Here is a 24,894-nt window from a genome sequence, read left to right as displayed (position 1 = left end):
TACATAAGCAATCAGAAATCAGAAATACAGTAATACATGTCAGTGGCGGCTCGTCCTAATGGGCTGCCGGGCTGCAGCCCCTCCTATAAAATTCTAAAATATATGTTTAATAATACATTTAATATTTTATTTATTAATGATATTTTTTTTATTATTTGGATGGACGAACTATTGGGGCCTTCGACAGAGTAAATATTACTTACAATATCACCCATATCCAAAAGGGTGATATTGTAAGTAATGTTGACCGTTTCGAAGACCCCACTAACTTGTATGGTGACAGATGAATTAAAATGTTGCTGTACTGGCTGTAAAGTGTTACAGCATCGCGCTGAACGCCACACAACCCGGAGTTTCGGAACGAGAAAGAGAAAGAGCTATTTGCAACTGGCAGATAGCTCTTTCTCTTTCACTCAATCTTCCGTTTTGGGCTGGACAGTCGGCAGCCTTCGCCTGTTAAACGACGTTCATCTGTCAGTTGGTTTAAGATTTCGCGCGCTTGATCTTACATTTGATTAGTTGAATCGCACGATCACAGCTTTATTCGTTTTCGTTACTCTTAATTGGTTGTATACGAGCCCTCATCAAATCTTCGGTGAGTCGTTTTCATTTTGATAACAGCAAACTTTTTTCAAATCGGTTTAACTTTTTCTCGTAATTTTTATTTAAATATGTTAAGATTTTTTTTCTTTTAAAAATGGAAGAACAAAAGAATTCAGTAAAATATTTACAAAATTTGCACTTTTCGCGACTAGAACTTACCGAAAAAGTCGCTATAAAAGCATTAGGCCGCCTCACGCCCAATTTAATTATTTCACAGCCTGCAACTAGTAGATCTTTTAGTTACTTTAACCCAAACATTTATAAAAAATACAATTGGTTAACGGGATGTACAGAAAAAAACGCGTTATTTTGTTATCCGTGTCTTTTGTTTGGAGGCGAGTCGCCAGGCGAAGCATCTTGGACGAAAACAGGAGTTATTGACTTAAAAAATTTAAACGATAAAATTAAAAAATACGAGGGAAGTGTCGAACACTTAAAAAATGTGTGTAATCTCACGATTTTGGGATCGGCTAAAATAAAAACCCATTTAAGCGAAGCTTATCGGCGGGAAATAGATAAGCATAACGAAAACGTCAAAAAAAATCGGGATGTTTTATCTAAAATTATTGATTGCGTTAAATTTTGCGGTAAATTTGAAATGCCAATGAGGGGACACGATGAAACAGATAATTCAAAAAATCCAGGAGTTTTTCGGGGGCTTCTAGAATATTCACAAAATTTCGACGATTCTTTAAAAAAACATTTTCAAACTTCTTCGGTTTTTAAAGGGACATCAAAAACTATTCAAAATGAACTTTTAGATTGTATTTTGAACGTGTGTAGGGAACAAATAAGTGCTGAAATAAAAAAAGCAACTTATCTAGCTGTTATGGCAGATGAAACAACCGATGTATCGATGCATTGTCAACAGGTTATTGTTTTTCGTTACGAATTAGGGGGTAAAGTTTTTGAAAGGTTTTGGGGATTTTTAATCCTGAAAATAAGAGCGCAGAAGGTTTAGCAGCATGCATTACTGAACAATTAAAACGTTTTAAACGATGACAATGAAAAACTTATTGCTCAAACTTACGACGGTGCCGCTGTAATGAGCGGAGAGAGGGGAGGTGTACAGAAAATTTTGAAACAAACTTATAAAAATGCACACTTCGTTCACTGTTATGCTCATCAACTTAATTTAGTTGTTGAGAAAACCGCGTCGCGAAACCAGCAAGCACGAATTTTTTTTAGCAATCTTACTGGAGTACCAGCGTATTTTTCGAAATCTTCATCGCGTTTGGACGCACTTGAAAAAGTTTCAAAAATTATTCCTCGAGGTTCGAATACTCGATGGAATTTTAACATTAAAGTCGTAAATACGGTATTTGAAAATAAGGATACCCTAATTAAATGTTTTCAAACGCTTCAAAACGATCAAAATCCAGCTACTATTCTGGGAGCTTCGGGACTTCTTGGTATATTCGAAAATGAAAACTTTAACTTTTGGTTGAATTTTTTTCACGAAATCATGCCTCATGTCGATATTTTATATTCTAAATTGCAACTCAGGGATGCCAATGCTTTAACTGTTCATGAAGGGGTAGACACTTTCATTCAAATTTTACGGGAAAAACGGGATAAATTGCCCTCAATTGATGACATTAATAATTTAAATTATTTTCCTCCTCAAAAAAGGATAAAATATTGCACAAGGAACAATATAATCGCAGCAATAGAAGTGTGTGATTATATCGCTTGTCAAATTAAAGAGCGGTTTAAGATCACAAATCATTTGTCTGCTGCAAAATTATTTTTCCCTTGTATATACACTAATATTTCATTTTCAGATAATATTCTGTCAACCGAAGTCGACGAAACCGTTAAAGCATACCCAATGCTGGATAAACAACGTCTAAAAACGGAATTACGGGCATTGTATGAACTTCATCAATTTAAAAATATTAACAGTGTTTATAAAGGCGAACAGTGTCGAAGGCCCTCGGGTTCGTCATCCGGTCCTCCAAATGCTTTACTTCTATAAAATCATACAAAATACTATATTGTGCATACGTAAGAAGTATTGTTGAGTTTGCATCCCAAGTTTGGAACCCAGAGTACTCTGGTGCAAGAGACAGATTGGAGCGCATTCAGAAGAGATTCTTGAGGTACGTCAGTAGCCGTTTTGGATTAACCTATACTTCCTATGAAGATGCTTGTAGGTGTCAGCATATACTTCCTCTTGTCAAAAGAAGGGAGATAGCTGACATCTCAACAATTTTGAACATCCTTAACGGCTCGATCGACTGTCCTCAATTATTGAGCAGACTATCATTGCGTGTACCAAATAGAATGACTAGATGTAATGAGCTCCTTTACATACCTAATACTTTTTCTAATTATGGAAGAAGCTCATTCATCTGGCGTGCAAGCTCCACCGTCAACACACTAATCTTAACAATTTCTATGTTTGACTTATTTAATATTAATGCTATACAAGCTAGAGTAATTATTGCAAATTTGTTTTTCGATGATTAATTTTAATGAAAATTTACGTTTGTGATTATGAATTTTTATTTTGATGTATTTATTTTGTCTTTTTGTTTTTTGTTATATATTATATTTTTTTTATTATTTCATAATTTTTATCATATTATTATTCTTATTATTTTGATATTTTTATTATACTGTTATTTCTATTTTTTTTCTTTTTTTGTTTTCTTTAACTATCTTACTCTATTATCATTTTTGTTTCTTATTTTAAATGTTTGAGCTTTTCTTTTTTTTTACCTATATGTGAAAATTATTAATGGTTTACTTAACATAATTATATTTTTTTTACTATCAATCTATGTAACTTAATAAACTGTAAATTTTCCAAATAAATAAATAAATAAAATAAAATCTATAATTTGTTTCGTGATACGGGTGTTGAAAATTCGCTGATAGAGGTTTTTTCCGTCTTAAAAATAATTGTCACAACTCCTATGACCACAGCAGAACCGGAAAGATGTTTTTCAGCTCTTAAGAGAATTAAATCGTTTTTGAGAAATTCAATGGGGCAGGATAGATTAACCGCATTGGCTATAGAAGAAGAAATGATTGGGGAAATACCGGACTTTAATAAAAAAGTCATTGATAAATTTGTAGCACTTAAAAACCGAAGAATGGAATTTAATTTTAAATAGAAGCTTTTTTTTCAATTTTTCACCACCCCTTTAATGGGTGGTGAATTTTGCTAGTTTTGTTTCATTAATACTTAAATCCACATGTAAGTGGTCGTACGCCAAAAATTGTGCTTATTTTGTCCTGTTCTGACATGATATAACAATTGGTGACATTTTTTAGACATCTTTTCAGTGCAGCCCCGCCACTAAAAATTATCACGAGCCGCCACTGATACATGTACAATCAGAATATATAGCATATAACAATTAATCAGAAATAATAATCATAGAGACATCTATGGATTATTTTAGATTTTTTTTGTGTACAATTTTTATACATATAATAAATACGAAATTATAGAGATGTCTATAGAGATATCTATAAATTTCAGATTACTGTGCATAATTATTACAAATAGATCTAATACCAATTTTCAGGAACCGTTTCAGCAATGATCAGATAAAATTGGCAAACTCTGATAGAGAAACGATCGATTTGGAGTCACAAAACCCCCAAATCTAACCAGCAGTTTGACGAGGACTCGAACCTTCGACCTCAGTGGTGCTAAATATATACGCTACCATTAAGCCAAACTGCTGGCTAATATTAAAATCGTGAATGTCTAGGCAGATTTGCAAAACGGCCACACTTGGCCTTCATTTCACCCCTTTACACTCTCTCAGGAACCATTCGAGCACCTCTTTTGTCCACCTTTCGTCCATTTTTTTCTAGCTACGTAATGCATAAATTGCCATTTAAATCTCTCTACTATGACAAGTACACTTGTCATACTTCTTACACACCTATATATTCCGTTTCCTATCTCGCCTCGTTATATCTATCAAACAACGTTTCATACTTTGATATACATACATATATACACTGTAATATATGAATAAAGTACATATGCACATATAAATACGTATGTATGTAAAGCATACACAAATTTCAAGCATTTCATTATGAGAAATATGCGAACTATACTTCTACATACAGTGGATGCGTACTTGGAATTGGGGAATGTACGATGTACAATGAAGGAATTTACGATAATTAAGTTATCGATATTTGGGGAATGTTTGGTGTTATTGATTTAATAATTAAAATAATATAAAACGGTCGATTTATATGAATCCAATAAAACGTTATAAACATTTTATAAATTTCTAGTAACTATTTAATAATTTGAACAGTGACGAACATATGTATGTATGTGTGTATGTACTTGCATAAATATATTATATTGGTTTCTAATATTATACATACATACGCGGATAATAAATGCGAAGAAACACTTTTCCTTTTCATAAACGTGAAACGAAAGCCTCGAAAAGTACACACGCACGCGTGGGCAGGTTCATTTGTGTCAGAAGTGGCAAATAAAGGTGTGAGTTGATTAAAGACGGGAAACTAAATTGATTTTCTTTTCATAATGCGACCGAGTGAGTGTTGGGGAGGGGGGGGTGAGGGTTCGTGTCGGCGTGTTTTATTTAAAAGAAAATACTTGGAGGGCCAAATTCGTCTGTAACGTGTAAATGGGGTGATTTAAATACGTGTGGGGGGGGGGGGGTGTTTCTCACGAATTGTGCAACGTATGGTTGTGCTGTTAGTATCGATCCGTGATGACATTCTACTCGCAATCTCCACATCACTCACCTGCCAAGCGGAGTGTTATGTATGTAAATTGGAACATTTTGATAAGATCACTTTTCGATTAAATGGATGCACTAATGCAGTGATGACAAACATTTTACCTGTGATAAAATTTTTAAATATAATATCTATTCGAAAGACGATTCGGTGAAAATTGAAAAACTATCAAACCGCTAAGGTAAATTAACCGTCGAATAATTTTGAATAATAAAATTAATACATATATGTATTGGTGAAAACTTTGCTCGGTAAAGAGGTGATGATTTATTTGTAACATAAATGTTCCGACAAAGTTCTATGGCCGAGTTTCATGGTTTAAAAACCGAAAAGAACTTTGTGTTAAAGTGTCTTTTATCTTGCATCCTGCTCGTACACGCGCAACTAAGCTGCACAGATTGAATTATCACAAAACCTATTTACGTGAGTGCGAGTAGGATGCAAATTTTTTTTTTTTGTATATAAATACTAATAATTCCAAATTTTTTTACAAATTCAATATATTTTGAATAATACCATAGAGAAATTTATGAAAAATTCGATATGCAAACATTTTTACTTGGTAGAGTGGGTAGCATATTTATAATATCAACGAATCCTAGACGCTACAAGTTCAAATTTGCGAGAAACGGGAATAGGTTATCAATTTGGTAGAACCGTTTCAACAATGATATCAGATTAAATTGGCAAATTCTGATTAGAAAGGATCGACCTGGTTAAACACATACATGTATCCAAGATCTGGCTAGCAACACAGGGCCATGGGATTGAACTCATTACCCCTCAATATAAAGTATTACTGGCCATGTTGCTGGTTAAGGTATTTACAAAATAAATTAACTTTTTAAATGAGTTTTCCCAAGGACGAGACCCATTCCATTGAGAATTTTAGGCAAGAATTGGAAAATCTGAAAAGTCGCGGCAAAATCGTATAGACCGAATTTGTGTATTAAAGACATATTTACGTAAAGTATGTATGCATATAAAATAATTTAACGACACAATATATTATACAAACATGTTTATCGGTCGTATTCGATGGTTTTTTTTTTATTCAAAACATACATTTTGTACATGTACATATAATATGTATGTCATTTTGAACTTTTTAGCGGTGAATTTTTTTACGACGACGAAAATAAAAACTTTTCTTATGAAAGAACAGTTTCAGACGGAAACAATACCCGGGAAATCGCCACATTCAACTGCGAGCATTCATCGAAAATTTCGGATATTTCAAAAGTTAACGCCGCCAACTAACTTTTGACGAGCAGTAGTAGCGACCGCACGCAATAACAATATCGTTCTAAGGCTTTTTTGCCCCCCGGAAGGGAGGGGGTAGAAGGGGAGAAATCCCTGAACAAGCAAAACATAGAAAAATTGCTTGTGCTGATGAAGCAGATAGCTATGAATGAAATTAAATGCCCACTGGCCTGGTCTAACAAATAATGAACGCTACACGCCATCAAATTATCGCGTTTAGGCGTGGGTTGGGAGATCTTATCGACGCAGTTAATAAATGAAGGCTCGCTGGATTGACCCCTACGCTGTGTAAAAATAAAAACAAGAAAAAAGGTCACAGGGTAAAATCAAATCTTATCGATCAAATGCTCGTAATAAAGTTTTACATTAGCCCAGTCATGCAATACGTATGATCTGATAGCATCACTAGAGCTGCCCTAGCTGAAATTACATTACATATAAGTCGATAGTTGGGTAACCAGAATTATTTCTGATTCGTCTAAATGTATTTCACGAAAACAGAACAGAGCTTTTCATTGTGACTAATATAATGACTAGTACCGACAATTTATTTGTGACATTTAAAGGGCAACACTATAATAATATAAATAAAAAAATGGAAGGGATGTATGTTTTTTTACATGGAAAAGTAAGGAGATTTCAAAAAAAATGTATTACAGTTATTAGAAGTTTATAGGCCAGCAGCATAGCTCGGTAGTTGCGTTAATGTTAACCGCCGAGAGGTTTCCGAGTTCAAGCCCTGGGTTGGCTTCGATTGAATGGAATTTATTCGGAAGTATTTCTGTAGTGCTGCTGGTCAGATTTGGAAATTTGTAACTCCAAGTCGATCGTTTCCCATCAGAGATTTATTTGATTTCATTAGTGAAACGATTCCTCATCAAATTGGAAAATCTAACCTACCTACTATTTATCACCACTAAATACCACAGGTGACGCTCAAAGCCAACCCGTAAAAGGATCATGGGAAAATTAAAATGTAAATATAAACAAAAAAAAAATAACGTAGGAGATCGCGCCGTCATTACTGACGATAAACATGCTCATTTGTAAGCGGACGGAAGGAAAGCAGCGCAGGGATAGGGCGAAATCACACTTTACACGAAATCATATTTTAGATACTTTTAAACATGCGAAAAAAATGATGCGTGCCATTCAATGCTGCGCCGGCCATTCATGGGACGCCTGGCATGCCCCGCGCTACAATGATCCTTTGGACCTTTTTCGGTCAAATTGTATGCTTGTATTTATCCTTGCTTGACAGTGATCGATAACGTTGTATCCCATATTTGAAGAAATGTAGGAGACCACCCACGGCGAGGAGCCATGCACGCGGTGTGCCGTTCATTGCTGTATGTTTTCGTCCGTAGAGGGAGGGGGTGACTTGCGAGGGCAGCAAAAAATAGCACACTAAATAGTGATCACAGTATTGTATAGTGTAGTGTATATACATATATGTGAATTGACCGCTAGGGTCAATTCAAATATATGTATGTACCTAGTGCATTGCGGCAATAGCCTCGGGTATGGTTCATGTCTCAGTTCCTTTCCAAATTCCCCCCCCCCCCCCCCCGTTTAAATATCAACGGGCACAACACTAGGAATAACATATTGGAATATTTACTTTAAATATTGATTTTACTCGAGGGTTAATAAATTGAAACCCACCGATACGTTAGCAAATATGTATGTACATATGTATGTATGATATTGAAATTCGTTCGATGAATATTTTAAAACTTTAAGCCAATATTTCAAATTTATTTTACGCCATCATTAAAAGTTATAAAAATGAAAAACAGGAGCAAAAAACTTTTATCTGGAGGATTCAACTCTATTGGAGGACGCGGTACTAATAAAACAGCACCCTATTTTTTACATACCTCCTTTACGTTTCACATGGCTTTCGTGTCAGTGGTCATTTCAAACCATTAAAATTGGACTCGAGCTTTTGAACTTTGAACCCATTGATGTTTTCTGCAACTTATATTTCAGAAAGAGGGAGATAGAGATATAGAGAGTGATAAAGGGGGTGGGGTTGCGAGAGATGGTTCGTATCGTCATGTACTTCACATTAATAATTGGGTCACGTTTGGATTGGTGTTGCAGGTGCCTCCACAGGATTCAATAGGAGACCGACCTTACTAAATTATCGCTCGCAATGCGCGACCCATTGAAAACACATATGACATGACCGGGCTTTAGATAAGTTGGAATGTTCCAAGTTACGTATATAGCCGGCCGTGAATACGAACGAGTTTATATGTACATATTTACATACATATACGTAAATACGTGCATTTACGTGGATGGGAAATATTTATTATGCACAGTGAAACGGGAAAATTACCTGGGAGATTGGACCATGCCAGTATATCTGCATGACTAGTGTAAACAGCATCTTCTGCCTCGGAACAAAGTGATGGGGCGTGTCTAGATATGATACTGCTATGGCTACCGAGCACCCATGCCGTCATCGTGTGATTACTACGACCTCTATCTTCTTCTGCGTACCGTACGGTGCCTGGGTTTTTCTAGAAAATAAAAATAAATACAGTCGTTAAAGTGTTCTTATACACAATACATATACAGCCTCGGATAAACATGCTAGATTACGCCACGACGCAAACCCATGCACATTGATTCATGCGGTTTTTCTCTTCATTCGTACAGGAAACTCAAACATGGCTGATTCTACCTAAATAATAAACGAATATCGCAGGGAGGAGAGGATGATATATCTGCAGAATATACACGTGTATGAATATACACAGTCAGGGTTGACCACGATTGGAAAGAATTTATTCCAAGTATTTCTGTAATGTTGCTGGTCAGACTTGGATATTTGTGAATCCGAAGTTTATTTATTTATTAGAATACATTGGGAAGGCGGCAAAGCCGATGTACCCACGGGGATTGGCTTAGTATGGATGATGAGATAAAAAAAAATAATACTCATAACATTAATAAGATAAAAGACAAAAAAAGTTAACACTATAAAGGATATGACATAAGAGAGAATACCAAAAGATACAAAGAAAAAAGATAAAAAAAAATACTTTGAACAGTAACATATTAAATAAAAGAAAGCAAAAATATAGAAAAGATGTTGTGAAAGAAGAATTTCAGAAATCCTTTTAAGTTTAAGAAATACATCCAGCTTGTTTTTAAAAATATTAATGGTTTTTAGATATTACTATATTAAGAGTTTGCTGATTTATCTGATTTCATTGTTGAAACGGTTCCTCGCATCAAATTGGCAAAAGCATCCTATCCACTACGTCACCACTATTTGAATATGATTCCAAAAATTTATAATCTATAAATTTATAGTATGAGTTTAATAACATATATGTCGTTCAAGAGAAAGTCCGTAATGATATCATTGGGAATTATAAATTTTTAAAAATAAAATAATAAAAGAAGAATTAAAAATGAATAAGATAAAATAAATAAATAAAATAAATAAGAATTAAAAATGTTAATCCATGTTGCTGGTTAAACGCTGATTATGTCGCGTAATCATTTTTTTCGTGAGCATTACGTCGCGTTAACATTTTGTCCATTGTCCATTTCGTTGAGTACTCATTTTGTCGTGGACGTTTTGTTGTGGACGATTAGTCGTGGACGTTCTGTCGTTAGACATTTTGTCCGTAAACGTTTCGCCGTGGAAACGCTCGGATATCTACTATATAATATATGTTTGTTTTTTCCGATATACATATATATATATATATATATATATATATATATATATATATATATATATATATATATATATATATATATATATATATATATATATGTACATACATACATCCACAGTTATCAATTAACGACAACCAAATTTGGTATACTATTTGGCAGTAGACGATAGAAGGTTTTTTTTCCAACTTTCATACTTTCGAGCATCTCCGGGAAATTCAGCTCTGTTTGTACATACATATGTATATGTAGTTATTTATATAATATATACAGCTATCGTTATGTCTACTAGAATGCGCACAAAACTTTATCGACGCAATAAGTACTGAGTATACTTAGTCGTATACAATCAAACTTTCAGCTGCTGTGTGTCGAATCCAAATGTCTACTGGGTCTGTTCGTGACAGCATTACGTCTCAGATTGTTATATACGGCGATTCGTGCGTGCTTTGCGACTGGTCTTTCTAATTCTGAGGTAACCCAACAGAAGCTCGACATAATCTCAGTGTAATCCGATCAAAGTTAGCCCCGTACAATTAAGTGGCCGTTATGCCAACGTCTCGTATGCAGATGTATGTATGTACCTTTCTGTAGGGTGGAACATACATACATATACACATACGTAGAGGCCTTTGGAGAGGGCTGATTTATTCAAATGATGGCGCATGAATATTCAATGTAACGACGAAATAATTACCGAGAATAAATCTAATGATATAGCACGGCGAGCGTTCCACTGACCGAAATGTATGCATGTATGTAGTATGTATACTATTATTATGTATATCAGAACACAGCGTTTTATTAGAAGGCGCCGATAAAGCCTTCTATACACCTTTATTACCCTATTACGCCTTGTTTTCGCGGGGTGTTCTCTTTTTTTTACGATACCACTGGTGGCTGTCGCTATATCAATGAGAAATACGGTCAAAAGGGTTGTGTTGTTTTTTTTTTATATTATAAATGAAGGCATACGATCCCATGGGTTTTAACGATTAATTTACAACGGCAACAAAAACAGCAGCTCGTTCGTAAAAAATCCGGACAAATTTGGCGTATGGGTAGATTTTAATGATTCACTAAATAATAGCCTCGCGGTCAAGCTAAAATGTAAAATTTAATAATAAAATAGTATTTGATAATGATGCCCCCGGGCGCACCAGTTTTGGCGGTGCCGCGAAAGAAAAATATTTTTTTATTTATGTATAATTGCCAAAAAATATCAAAATTACGTATTTTGTAGTAGCTTAAGTTCACGAAAATAAGTTATAATGTGAGCGGGTAACGTATTCGATTTCTTCGACAAAATTCGTAATCCGCCTGTGAAATTGTAGTCTTTCTAGTGAAATTGAAATTCTTTTAATTAGCTGTATTTCAAGTCATAACTACTTGAGTTTTATAAATCGAGATCATTTCATCGTAAAAATATGTAGGTAATGTATATGATACATATACATATGTAGGATAATAGATATATAATGTAGGATTTGGTTGTCAGGAGATAGGTGGAACGGTAAAATGAGAATCGTCGGGCGGTTTACAACGTTGTTTATTAGTCATTATTACGAACTGTCGTTCGACGCGTTACATGTACAAGATGACAACTTAACGATTCTTCAACTCATGCATGCCAACCTTATCATTCAAACATGAATTATTCTAGGTCATAAAACCAAATCCGACGTACATACATATGTAGGTGTTTTTTTATAAACAAATTTTATAAGTTGAAAAATATGACTAAAGGGATAGAGGGAAGAAAGAAAAGAGGTTTAGTGAATTGTTTTTCTTTGGCTGGAACTAAAATGGGACGACGGAGAAAAGAGATCGTGGTTTCCTCTCCACCTCCTTGAGAATTATCTCACAAACCTAACCTTTCTTATTTGCTATGTATGTATGTAGATTATGCGGAAGAGAGTTGTGGTATGTGGTTTAAATCCAGACGTTTTGTGATATTACTAGGAAGAATGAAATAAAATAAAATAAACGCTAAAACTATTTTCTGTTATAAATTAATGTTATAAACGAAATCAATAATAGCAAAATAAATATGTATAATGTCAAATTTAAATTAAAGAAGTCTTGAGAGAATTTTTTCATACACTTGATACACAGCATACTGAGCTAGCAGTATGCCTTGGTGGTTGCGTTTATGTCAAGGAACGAGAGGTAACCGGGTTCGATCTCGTGCTAATCTTTAATGCTGCTGGTCAGACTTGGATATTTGTGACTCCAAGTCGATCTTTTCCTATCAGAGTTTGCCAATTTATATGATTTCATTATTGAACCGGTTCCTCCATCAAATTGGCAAAAACCTTCCTAGCTACTATGTCACCAATGTCTGAATTTGATTCATGTACAATATGTAAAAATTTATGTACAAGTCTAAATCCATACATGTCTCGATGGATTAATTAATTAATTAATTAATAATTAATTTCGTCTTCTTCAGCATATCGAAATTCAGCGATTTAGGTAATAAAAAATGATGCCGTGTTTGTAATTGGCCAGGAAGGCGCATTGGGGTTTATCTGTTAGGCTTTCCTGGTATACTATGTATATTATTTTATTTAAATGTATATCTATGTAAATAAAATAAAAACAATAGAAATTAATTTATTTAAATTAATTTACATTATTAATTATTTTATTCATATCCCAAACAGTATTAAGTTATGTCCAGATAGCTGGTTTAGAAAAATATTTACGATAAATATAATATTATACCGTTCCAAATATTGAAATTGAAAATATGTACATATGAACCGCAAATTTTTTATGGGTTTATTGAAATTAGACCTTTCTTTTAAAATTTTAGGCAAAAATAAAATATCCTATACCCATATAACAAATGAGAGGGTTTGGTGCAACGGTGAAAGACGAAGAGATTGGAGTTGGACCCAAGGGAATCGGCTGGCCGTAAAAGGAAAGCGCGCCATTTACATTTTCCGCGGTACAAGTTTTTCCAATTCGAGTTGGGTAACGGTTAGCCCCTAGCCGCAGTGACCGGAAAACTTCTCCCAAAATATCGGAAAGTGATTTCAGACACAGATTAAATTGAATAAAATATGTTCAAAACAATTACATAATTGTTTCTAGCACTCCAAAGTAAATGAATAAGGTCCCAAAGCGGGGGAGTAAAATTACTTGAAACTCGTTTACAATAAATTCTCACAGAAGCAACGGCTTTTATTGTAAAACTTTGAATTGTTATTCCCTTTGTAGCAAATTTCACTTAAATAAAATCAATCGAAATTCCCATATCTATCAACATTCAACCGTATTCAAAATTTAGTCGATTCGAGTTATAAACAGAAGTATGTTCATCGTTCAGGACATAATTAAATTGCATAATTTAGCACATTGAGTTTGATTATTAACCTTGTATACTTGGCAAAGTAATGTAGGTATACATACGTAACCGTCGCGATGAAACTTTGGAACGGAATGTGGACCAAGTTGTTAGAGCATGAATAACCCATTAAATTGCGCAAACTGCGGAGGAAATGTGTTATTTAATAAATACAAATGAATTGTTTCCGAGAAGTCTACTAAACAAATCTTATATCAATACGATATAAACTAGGAAACTAAATAAACCCGAATTAATTAATACAATAAAGTTCTGTTATTCCAAATTCAATACAATGAGTATGTGTTAAAGCTAGTTGTAAATATTGAAACAATTGAAATAAAATGTCATCAGTGATATATGACAATAGATAGTAAAATTCTATAGGAGAGAACAGGCATATAAGGATATTAAAGTGACCTCTGGGTTGAAGGATTTTACGATATCAGGCATCGCACGCACGATATCTGTCACACGTGACGAAGACACCCTTCTTATACGACGTATCCTTTCAGACATAAATTTTCATCGTGAACGAGAAAAATGCTTTTCTTTCTGAAAATAGTTTATGTGGATCTTTTACTACACAAATATGTGGTTGAAACGTCATGAAATGTTTTCAATTTGAAATACCAACTCAAAAAAAATATTCATATACATATTTAAGGTACATACACATTCATATTTTATACTCGGTGAGCGCAATTTTATCGACATAGTGTAAACAGTATATATTATCGTCGCGTCAGCACATTTCCATTGTATACAACATCGTTCGAGGTAAACTAGCAAAATTTCGTATTCAACGAGCTTACGAAGGTAGGTTATCCGCGCGAAACGATTTAACGATACATACATATATCGTTCGAAAATATCATAGGCGCTTTTGAAAGTGTCCGGGTATCGGAAAACTTCAAATATACATATGTATATACAAACATATATATGTAAGTTTCTTTCTTTGAATTCTGTGAACTGTGAATTCGATTAATGATTTATGGTTTACCTGTCTCAATTTGGCCATGGCGTCGGCCGATATAAACTCAGTCTTGTCTGCGTGCAGCAAAAAGCACATAACTTGGTACTGGGATTGTCCTCTCTCCTCTTCGCCCAACACCAAGGCTTTCAGAATTTGCACTTCCTGAAATGAAAATCCAATTTTTAAATCCAAAACTCTATAAAACTTATTATTAAAGAATAACATGCAACACATTTTTCTTCTAATCTAATCAAAATAACTAATCAAAAATATATTAATATAAGAAAAAAGGACTTTTTTAATATTGAGTCGGGGCTTCGTTGTAAAATATTTATAGAATTTATATATTTAACGTTCTCTTGGTACGTCGATGCCCGGTGGTTAGGTCCACGGATGAAAATCCGAAATTCGCGTTTTTAACTTCAGCCAAGTAAATAGCTATATGTACAATAGGTGTCGCTCAGGACCAACCCGCAATGGCATCATGGTATCATATAAGTATGTATGTATATAGTGTTAAAATGGGACAAATTGATAGATTCATTCCACCTATGAATCCATCCATTATTTTATATACCATGTACATATGTATTTAAAATAATGGATGTTTTTTTTTTAAATATATATTCATTATTATAAAGTAAAAATCTTAGAAAAATATACGTTTATGAAATACTATTTTTGTAAAAAGCATTCAATATATTGAAACCGTCGAATGAAGGTACATATAATATACATAAAATACATAAAGAGACGGCATTTCAAAATTGCCTTATTTACACATCGACACGATTCAACACTGTCGAAAGCACATGTTCCCTACAAAATGGGACGCGTTCAATCAATTCAATTTCGCATCTATACCATATGTTTCAAAAATGTACAAAAAATATATGTATACCCAAGTCCAACACAAACGAAACGAACAACATCGAAGTAAAATAAAATCGACAAAAGAAACATTTTCATTTTGAACTATAACTAATACAATACGAATAATATATGTACCTACATATATGTACACACGACTCATCCTAGAAAATAAAAGATAGGTATAACGGTGGCGTAAGATCCAACTTGGCCCATAAATAAAACTATATCAAAGTTTAGGTAGAGAATGCGTAAGAGAGAGGCGTGAATAATGGAGACAGTTACTCGCTCCATAAAATAGATCGATCTGTTTGTGTGCGTAATTTGTTTGGTGTTATGAGAGAGCACGGTCGAGAGAGAGGAGAGAAAGATACATACATATGTATATGTATGTACTTATAAATTACATATTACAAACAGAGAGTATGGTGGTCGAGGCGACATTTTATTTTTTATGTTAAAGCATTCTCCGAATATGGATGGAAAGAGGGGCAAGTATGTAAGTGTGTTTGGAGATAAAAATATATGAACAAACCCCGTGGCACTTCTCGGCGGTGGCATTACGATAACGAGATGCGCTCTTAACTGCGAGCAAAAGGAAAACATGGCGGAAAACCGCGGAAAACAACTCGCGAGGGTTACTACCAACCAGCCTATTCAGAAACTTACATTGTTTATTTAGTATTTACATTTGCATAAACGATGTCGTGTAATATGTATACTAATAGAAGCATGGAATGACTATACTAATGAATGATTGCCTATATTTGTATGTGGTATGTTTATCTGGCGAAATAACATACATATGTGCATATGTACATATATAGTGAACATTCAGCGTAAATGATTGAATGTGTTAATATTACCCCTTCAGGGTGTAGTATAATGTTTGGAGAGCTGAAATAACGGTTATTCGGGGGTTCCTTTCATAGTGCAATCAGACTATGTGTAAACACCACTCAAGTTTAACTGAATATACATATTATCAAGCGGAAACCAAAGTTTGCTGATTTCAAATAGTGAATTCTATCTTAGAGAAGACTAATATTTTAACAGATGCATTCGTTTTGTTGCACACATACTATTTTTATTAAAAGATGTGGATTTATTTTTTCAGTCAAAAATAGTACATATGTATGTAAAGTGAGTGCCGCCATATTTGTTTCTGAATTCGTAAAATCTACATGTATGTATATTTTTACCATTACAAGTTTCCACAAAGTGGCACACATGTTTTTAAACTTATAAATTTGAAAGTATATTCAAATAATAGGTAGGTTGGTTGCCAGTTGTATTGTTGATTTTATCAACAATAAAATCAGATAAATTGGCAAACTCTTGATCACAGAAACGATCGACTCCGAGTCACAAATATTCAAGTCTGGCCAGCAGCACTGCAGAAATACTCGGAATAAATTCTTATCAATCGTGGTTAAATCAGTGCTCGAACCCGGGACCTCTCGGTGGTTAGCATTAACGCAATCACCGAGCTATACTACTGGCTAATATTAAATTATTCTAAGCCTATTCAAAATGTTTGAAAAAATTTCGCCATATACATAACTGGAAATAAAACTAATAATGTAGAATCTGGTTGTCAAGAGACATGCGGCGGAGTAAAATGAGACTCGTTGAGCGGTTCTCAACGTTATTTATTCTTTGGAGAGCGGCACAGTGTGGCCGTATGTGGAAGGAAACTACCACTTCCGGGTAATGGCTTTGTATTGAAATCTCACAATATCTGAACCCTTATGTTAATGCATCGAAAATAAAATTTCAGCTTATTATTTGCTACAGTTTATAGGATATAGCTTTATTAAAACAAAGTGCGCGCGGGTCTATGTATATGTATATGTAGGCAGATCTGCAAACGGCCACAATGCGCCGCAACGAACTCATTCGTTCTCCGCGTTACATGGTACAAGATGACAACTTAGCCATTCTTTTACTCATGTATGCCAACCTAATCATTTATTCATGCATTATTCGTTAGAAAACTAAATCCTACACTAATAAAGAGAATAAAGGTAAGCCCAAAGTCCCCCTTGACTACGACTATGTACACTATGTATGTTGCGCATTAATGATGCGCTAATTTCTACGAGTAAAGGTACATGCATATATGTACGTATGTATGTATGGATGAAAATAACAACCTCATTGTCATAGCTATCGTCAAATTACATAATGTTTCAAAATTTCCGCGGGCCGCGAAAAATTGCTCTGTGGTTAAACATGGCTGTTGTGCACAAAGAATATGCGCACATACATATACGTATGTAGCTGTTGGATATGAAACAAAAAATATAAAACTGCATACGGAGATGTATCTGCGTATAAAGCACGCGCATACATACATATATGTATGTATGAATGCGACAAAGACAGAGGACCTTTTTCATTTCCGTAAGAAACCGCGGCGTCCGTCGTTCTGCACGGGTCACCGGCGAAAAACTCCGTGACGTCCGGAAATTAACAACGGACGCTTTTCCGGATAATGAAAGGAAAAACTGGCGCCGTGTTATTGTTACTCCGAACAAAAGTTAGTTCACCCTAACCACACCGGCGAAAACAAAAGCCGGGAGAGACATCTGCGAGCACGACGGCGCTCATCGCGAGATTTACAGCTTCATATCAAAGAGCGAAACCGCCTACGAAAAACCGATGTTTTAGTCGCAAATCGTATATTAAAAAACTTCCCCGACCGAAGAATGTCTCTTAAGACTTAAGTGACTCGAACGAGGAAAAAAAAATAAAGAAAAAATAAGAGCGATCGCGGAGGAAATGCCAGCAATTAAATAAACTTTTCTTTCTGTCTGCCCCCATTTCGCAAAACTTTCAAGTAAATCGCCTTATCCATGAATTTCGATCGGAGCAGAAGCATCAAGGCGAGTGTCACACTTGATAAATGCTCCCAAGCCTCCATTCAACGTGGAGGAAAAAATTCAAGACTTACCGAAAAAATATCCACTCTAGAAAATCATAAAGATGGCGACGGGTAGTAAGTTGAGCGAATTTCCCCGAATCTACATACATAACATCGCGCTGCGAAAATTTGCACTCTATTGTGTAGATATTTGCCAAAATTATGTAAATATTAAACGAATGCGGGGGTTGATGCGAATATTATTTCATTGCAAATATGTACCACCGGCAGGTAAGGTAGGTGGGTCGAGCGACAACAGTGGCGAAATTAGTATTCGAGGTGAAGTCAACGCAAAACTTCTCAACTTTGTCACAAACTTCATCAGCCCTGAATTTACTTGATGCCGCGCCGCGTATACATTATCGTGTTACAACGCACGTTGAATATTAATTGAAGCAAAACGTCGCTCGGGATGAGCATATCATTAGCTTTCGCAAACAAAAGCCTCGTATTATGGGGGAAAAACGCCACTTTGAACAACCCCCGACACCTTACCTTTATTCTATTAATTTATAGCTTTTGCTGTTCTAGAATAAAAATTGTTTTTATCGCATGTCAAGAGGACAGAACAGAGAGTAACGAGTACGGAAACAATGGGGCTGATATAGGGAGTATTTGAATGGAACAGACTCGACATTGTTCATTTGGTTTCATAGCTTTTTGTTTGCATTGATATTTTTACTCCCCGTTGTGTAATTACGTATTTTGAGAAGGTTTTCTACAACTTCTGGAGTGGACAAAAAATGATAATAAACAGACAACACACGGGTAGGACAATGCTGATGGTATCAATAATCAATTTCCTTTATCGCCAAACATTTCTACACACAACAAATAAGTAATTACAAAAATGGCATCGTTTCAACCTCGGGAAGTTTATATTAGAATTCCGATAGTATTTTTACAATCATTAGAATGGAACCGTTTCAACGGAGAGGACAACGAAATTATTTCATAAAAAATCGGCAGTGTAAAAACAACATACAAAAGTAAAACTTTGCTATCCAAAATCTACTACATACCTACCGGGAGAGGAGGAAGGGAGGGAGGGGGTGGTACTGTGGGTATCTTCCAAGGTTTACCTTTTTTATAAAGTTTATCAAGGAGTACCTTTGAGGTAGTACTGTGGGTATCGTTCAACTTGTTTCGTGTAATGTTGTAGCTGGAGATATCAAGACCGGTACTACCGAAATCAAGTATTTTTGTCCGAAATTCGACCTTCGGTAGTATAAAATCGAACATCTGTTGTACCCAGTGGTGTAGTCGGGCCAGGTCGTCGACCTGGTAATCTTTTTGAGCCAGGTCGCCGCCCTGGCACTTTGATTGATATAACCATTGTTTTTAGAGTAAAATTAAAAAATATTTTGACTAAAATTTCATATAAAATTTTGTATTAATTCCAAATATTGTGAGCAGACTCTCGTTATAACACTCGATGACCACAATCGAATAGGAATCTGAGCACATTCAAAACTTAAAAGACCTTTAATGAACTTTATTGGATTTTTTATCTAAAACCACCCAAAACTTCGAAAGAATACATTCTTTGAACTATTGACCATACGCACTTGAGGATAGATAAAATAACTCAGCTTAAATGAATAGTCATCTCTAAATTCACATGTTAAAATTTGATAGTTTTTTGACATATATATGTATATACACTACCGTCCATATGTTTAAGACCAAAGTGTTTTTGGAGCATATTTAACACAATTTTGGACCAATTTAAAAAATATAAACTCAGTTATGTTCAAAAAATACGCATTTATTAAAATAAATAAAGAAATTACAACAATTAATAAACATAAAATTATAAAAAAATAAAAACTTCAAACTGAACTTTCGTCAAAAAACCCACCCTTACTTTTAATCACTGCTGCACATAGTCTCGGCATTCTATTTATTAAATTTTGAAGTGTGATGGGAGGTATGGACTTCCAACTTTCCTGTAGATGATTCCAAAACTTATTTATGGATGTTGAGCGATGGATTCTGGTTCGTCTGTCCAATTCGTCCCACAAAAGTTCTATTGGGTTTAAATCGGGGGATTGAGGAGACCAGTTCATGATTTTTAAATATTTTTTTTTCTTCTTATTGTTGTAAGAAGTCCATGCATATCTTTGATTTATGTTTTGGGTCATTATCTTGTTGGAATATAAAATCATGCCCACATAAGTTCCGGCCGCACGGCAAAACTTGTTCTTTTAAAATTTTCAAATACCCTTTTTTTTTTTAAATTCCATCAATTTTGATTAAATTCCCAACTCCAGCTCTTGAGAAACATCCCCATATCATTATGGATCCACCACCATGCTTGATTGTTGGCAGCACACAGTCTGGCATCATTTTTTCTTGGGGAGTGCGCCGGACGTAAACTCGTCTTTTCGAACCGAACAATTCAAACTTCGATTCATCGGACCAAATCACTTTTGACCAATCTTCAATTGACCAATTACGATGCTGAAGAGGCCAAGCTAGTCTTTTCGCTTTATTATTTCTTCTTAATAATGGTTTTCTTACTGCTATGCGCCCTCCCAGCTTCACTTCCATCAGCCGACGTTTAACCGTGGTGACCGATACTTTTTTGAAGGCTGTCTTTTCTATGTCAGAGGCGATTTCTGGTGCCGTTATCCTTCTATTTCGCTTGCTCAATAATATAATTTGTTGATCCAATGCTTGAGTTGTGATTCTGGGACGTCCTGATTTTGATAAATCCATAATGTTGTTAGAATTTTGGAATTTTTTTATCGTCTGTTGTACTGCAGTCTTCGAAATATTCAGATTTTCGGCGATATATCGTTGGGTTTTTTGCTGTTTGTAAAGAGCAATAATGGCTCCTTGAGTTTCCATGGTGAGATTTTTATTTTTTCCCATATTTCTTCAAAAATTTTTGTCCTCTTTATGTATTATAAATTTTTCGCTAATACGACTTCAAAGTCTGACTGCTCAGATTAAACTGAACCAAATTCATTTAGGGTTTATTATTTTGAACTGTTTCGATGTCATATCAGCAGAATAAAATAACAAAAAAAGTTCGTAACATAAACTGCGTATAGTAGAGTTGTCGAATTGCAACATGTGTCGATTCGTCACGCGGTGTCTTTGAGCCCATTTTGAACCCTTATATAAAAAAAACAACAAACCAATGGGATAATCCCTGCTTTTTTTTGCTCAAATTAAATCCAAGGGTGTAGGGAAACAAATGATACCCATTTCTTTGAACTATTTTACGCTAAATTATTTTAATGGACATTAGAAATCGAGTTATAGGTTTGGTCTTAAACATATGGACGGTAGTGTATATATGTACATGGTTTTAGCATTGCTAAAAGTAAATGTTGCTGTTGACACACAAACACGGGTTTTGCAAAATCAAAGATGTTGAAGAGGGTGCATCATAGAAGTTTTTATAAAATATAAAAAAATACATCATAATTTCAACAAGTAAGAATATATGTTAATTATTAATTGATTTTTTTTTTATAAATATTTCAACTACTAATATTAGGATACAACTTTTTTTTAGTAAGGAAAAAAGCGGAGAGGGGGGGTCATAAAAATTAAATACCGAACTTTTTTATTTAGCACTACACCACTGGTTGTACCTAAGTATAATAATTTCAATTATGTTAGTTGAATTGTTTTGAATTTAGAAGAAAACGTTGCATCGGCTAGATTTTAAGGATTAGTCAAAGAATGAGCCAACATCCTCTTTGACCTGCTACTCAAAGGAGCTGCTAATAAATTACTTAAACTAATGAGAGTAAGTAATTGATTAAATAATTAATGACTAAACGATAACTATAATTATTTAATATTAATTATAATATGTTTTAATATTTTATTGGTGATGAATTGAATTTTATTGCACTAATTGAATACCGGTTCTACCGTTAGTGTGCTTTTTTTTATAGTACCAGCAGTACATGTCGGTATTTTTGGAATTATTAGTTGCAGCGTTATAACGCTTCGTGATGTTGAACCCAACATTAAAGCAATTGACTACCATCTAAAGAAGTTTTACTTAAAAAAAATTTCAACTAATCGTGGTGTAAGTAAAAGTTATTGCTGCACAAGTTAAAAAATACTTACCAGTCATAAACAGTAGAGATAGGAAATATATAAGGCACTTAAACAGTAGATTTTATGGGTTCTATCAGTTGTATATGGAACCGTCTAATATGGATTTTTAAAAACATCCCAACCGATTCAGTATACATACATACATATGTACATGCGTATAATAATATATATAGAAAAACTCTAAATAATAAGTGGTCGAACCACACAACATCAATTCGCCAACATTCAACCGACCCAGTCAACAATGATCATTTCCTTTGCGTGTTTTTGTATACCTACATATTTACTACGGAAGTTTATTTTCACCCGTCTTTATTTCGTTTTGTTTCACATGCGAAGTTCCAACGGCGGAATCAAATTCGATCACAATCGAATTTGTCGCGTCCGTTCAATGTCCGCTCTCCGGAGAAAGAGTGGGTGGAAATTCGGAGGGGACAAAATTGTACGAGACGGGGGAGGTAAATGTTTGACAAAGTGAACCCTCGCCGAGATCGATCCCTTATTTAACAGTCAACACTCGAAGCGCGATGAAAGTGCTCTCGGGTATGAAAATAGATTCGGCATAAAATATTCTGACGCTTGGAGCGTTCGGCCGCGGGGGAGGCACCGCAGTTCTACAGAAAGTCAATAAAAGCACCCCCTGATCGTAGGAAGGAAGGAAGGTAGGAAGCCATTGAAGCTCTCTAGCTAGGGACGTTTCGATTCGTTCGCTCGATTGGTCGCGGCTCGGTCGGCGGACAAACTCGAAGAGAACGTATTACACCTATTTGCACATGTTCTCGAATGGAAGAGGGACACACTTAGTTAAATCCAACGCGGAATCGTCGAGGCGAGACCCAAAGAGACGAGAAATAACTCTTCGATCAATTTTAAAGTTAAAGAATGAAACTAAGCATATGTACATCTAAATTCAATTTCAAGTTTTGAAGTTTGTAGATGCTATGCAGTTAGATACTTGAAGTTTGTAATACGATGTATATTTGTATGTAGATGCATACATAATTCAAATTCCGAACGGAAGGGGCTAAGTAGATGTAAGTACCATATAGAGTAGGCCTGGGCAAACTTTTTGGATGAAGGGCCAAATTGGAAATTAAAAATGAGCGGCGGGCCGCAAGTAAAATATTTTTTTTAGATATACATTATTTATTATCGTGAAAGGAATTAAAACATATTTTTTTTTAAATTTCTGTTGGAATGGAACTGTTTTATAATACATCTTTTTTAATTTCAGGAGAAAATTTTGTAGTTGAAATTCTTAAAAATGCTTGTAAATTTTCATCTTTGATGCTTGATTGTAATTAATTTTTATTGATATTTACGATTGAAAATGTTTGTTAACATATATAAGTTGATCAAAAAACCACCAGCATTTTTTGAGCAAAATCTCTAAGTTTGTCGAATTTTTCCGTATTAGGGACGTTGTAAAATTTTTCAAATTTCTTCATGACTGTGTAATTCCCTTAAATCAGCATCCCACTGTAAATATATAATCTTAATTTATATCTGCGTCGATACGCTATCAATATATATTGCAATTGATCTCGTATAATTGCCAAGCCTATCTCAATTTTTCGGAAGTCGCCAAATCTTCATGGAAACTCACCACTTAAATCGTTGATAATTTCACCATATTCTTCAAATTTATTTTCTGGTATCTTCAGTTGATCTACCCGTTTAAAAAATAAATGGTGAAGAAACTGTCGTAGTTTTAATTTAAATCCATTCAAACTTTTCACCGTATCATGGACATATAAATTTTCCCCTTGGAACACTGTGTTGAAAGTATTTAAATGTTTCACGATGTCCAAAGTAAATGCAAAATCACACAGCCAGTCATTATCAGTTAATTCAGGAAAGTCGATAATATTTTTAAGAACAATTTCTTCTTTTGTATCCCATACTCGCCGAAGTATTTTTCCTAGGCTTAGCCATCGAATATGATTATGATAAATAATATCTGTGAACTCAGATTCAATATCTTGAAGAAAAGCAATGAATTGTCTGTTTTTCAAGCCACTCGATCGTATTAAATTTACAAGTTTAATAATACAAGATGTCATATGTTCAACTTTTAACACATTTTTGTACAATACTTGTTGATGTATAATACAACGAATTATAATTAAATTGTAATCAGGACAATTTTCGCAAATTGTATCCTGGATAAAATTTGATCTTTAAGTGATTCCAATGACAAAAACTCTTCAATAATTTCAAATTTAGAGTTACATCCGTATGAAAATTAATAACAGTGCGGTATCTTTTCGATCATTACTTTCGTTGAGAGCTATCGAGTACCATGTGATTGATGATAATTGCTCATTAAAGTTAGTAGTCTATTTTGGCCCAAATTCGAAT

The 24,894-nt window shown here is 34.5% G+C and overlaps 1 protein-coding gene across 2 annotated transcripts in view; it reads right to left on the bottom strand.

The window, feature by feature from the left end:
• Positions 1-24,894, bottom strand: part of oaf (BRICHOS-like domain-containing protein out at first) — a 62,138-nt gene that overhangs the window by 30,736 nt on the left and 6,508 nt on the right. Inside the window, exons 3-4 of one of the 2 annotated variants that reach the window (XM_077431274.1) lie at positions 14,679-14,813; positions 8,966-9,149 (exon numbers count right to left, since the gene is read on the bottom strand). In XM_077431274.1, the coding sequence (XP_077287400.1) occupies positions 8,966-9,149; positions 14,679-14,813 (319 nt within the window). Of the gene's footprint in view, positions 1-8,954; positions 9,150-14,678; positions 14,814-24,894 lie in introns of both variants that reach the window. The other variant, XM_077431275.1, reaches the window with a different exon arrangement.

The sequence above is a fragment of the Arctopsyche grandis genome, chromosome 5 (assembly GCF_051622035.1).
Source record: "Arctopsyche grandis isolate Sample6627 chromosome 5, ASM5162203v2, whole genome shotgun sequence".
Classification (NCBI taxonomy): Eukaryota; Metazoa; Arthropoda; class Insecta; order Trichoptera; family Hydropsychidae; genus Arctopsyche; species Arctopsyche grandis.
Note: the sequence above shows the minus strand (reverse complement) of the source record. Positions and strands in the feature narration are given on the sequence as shown.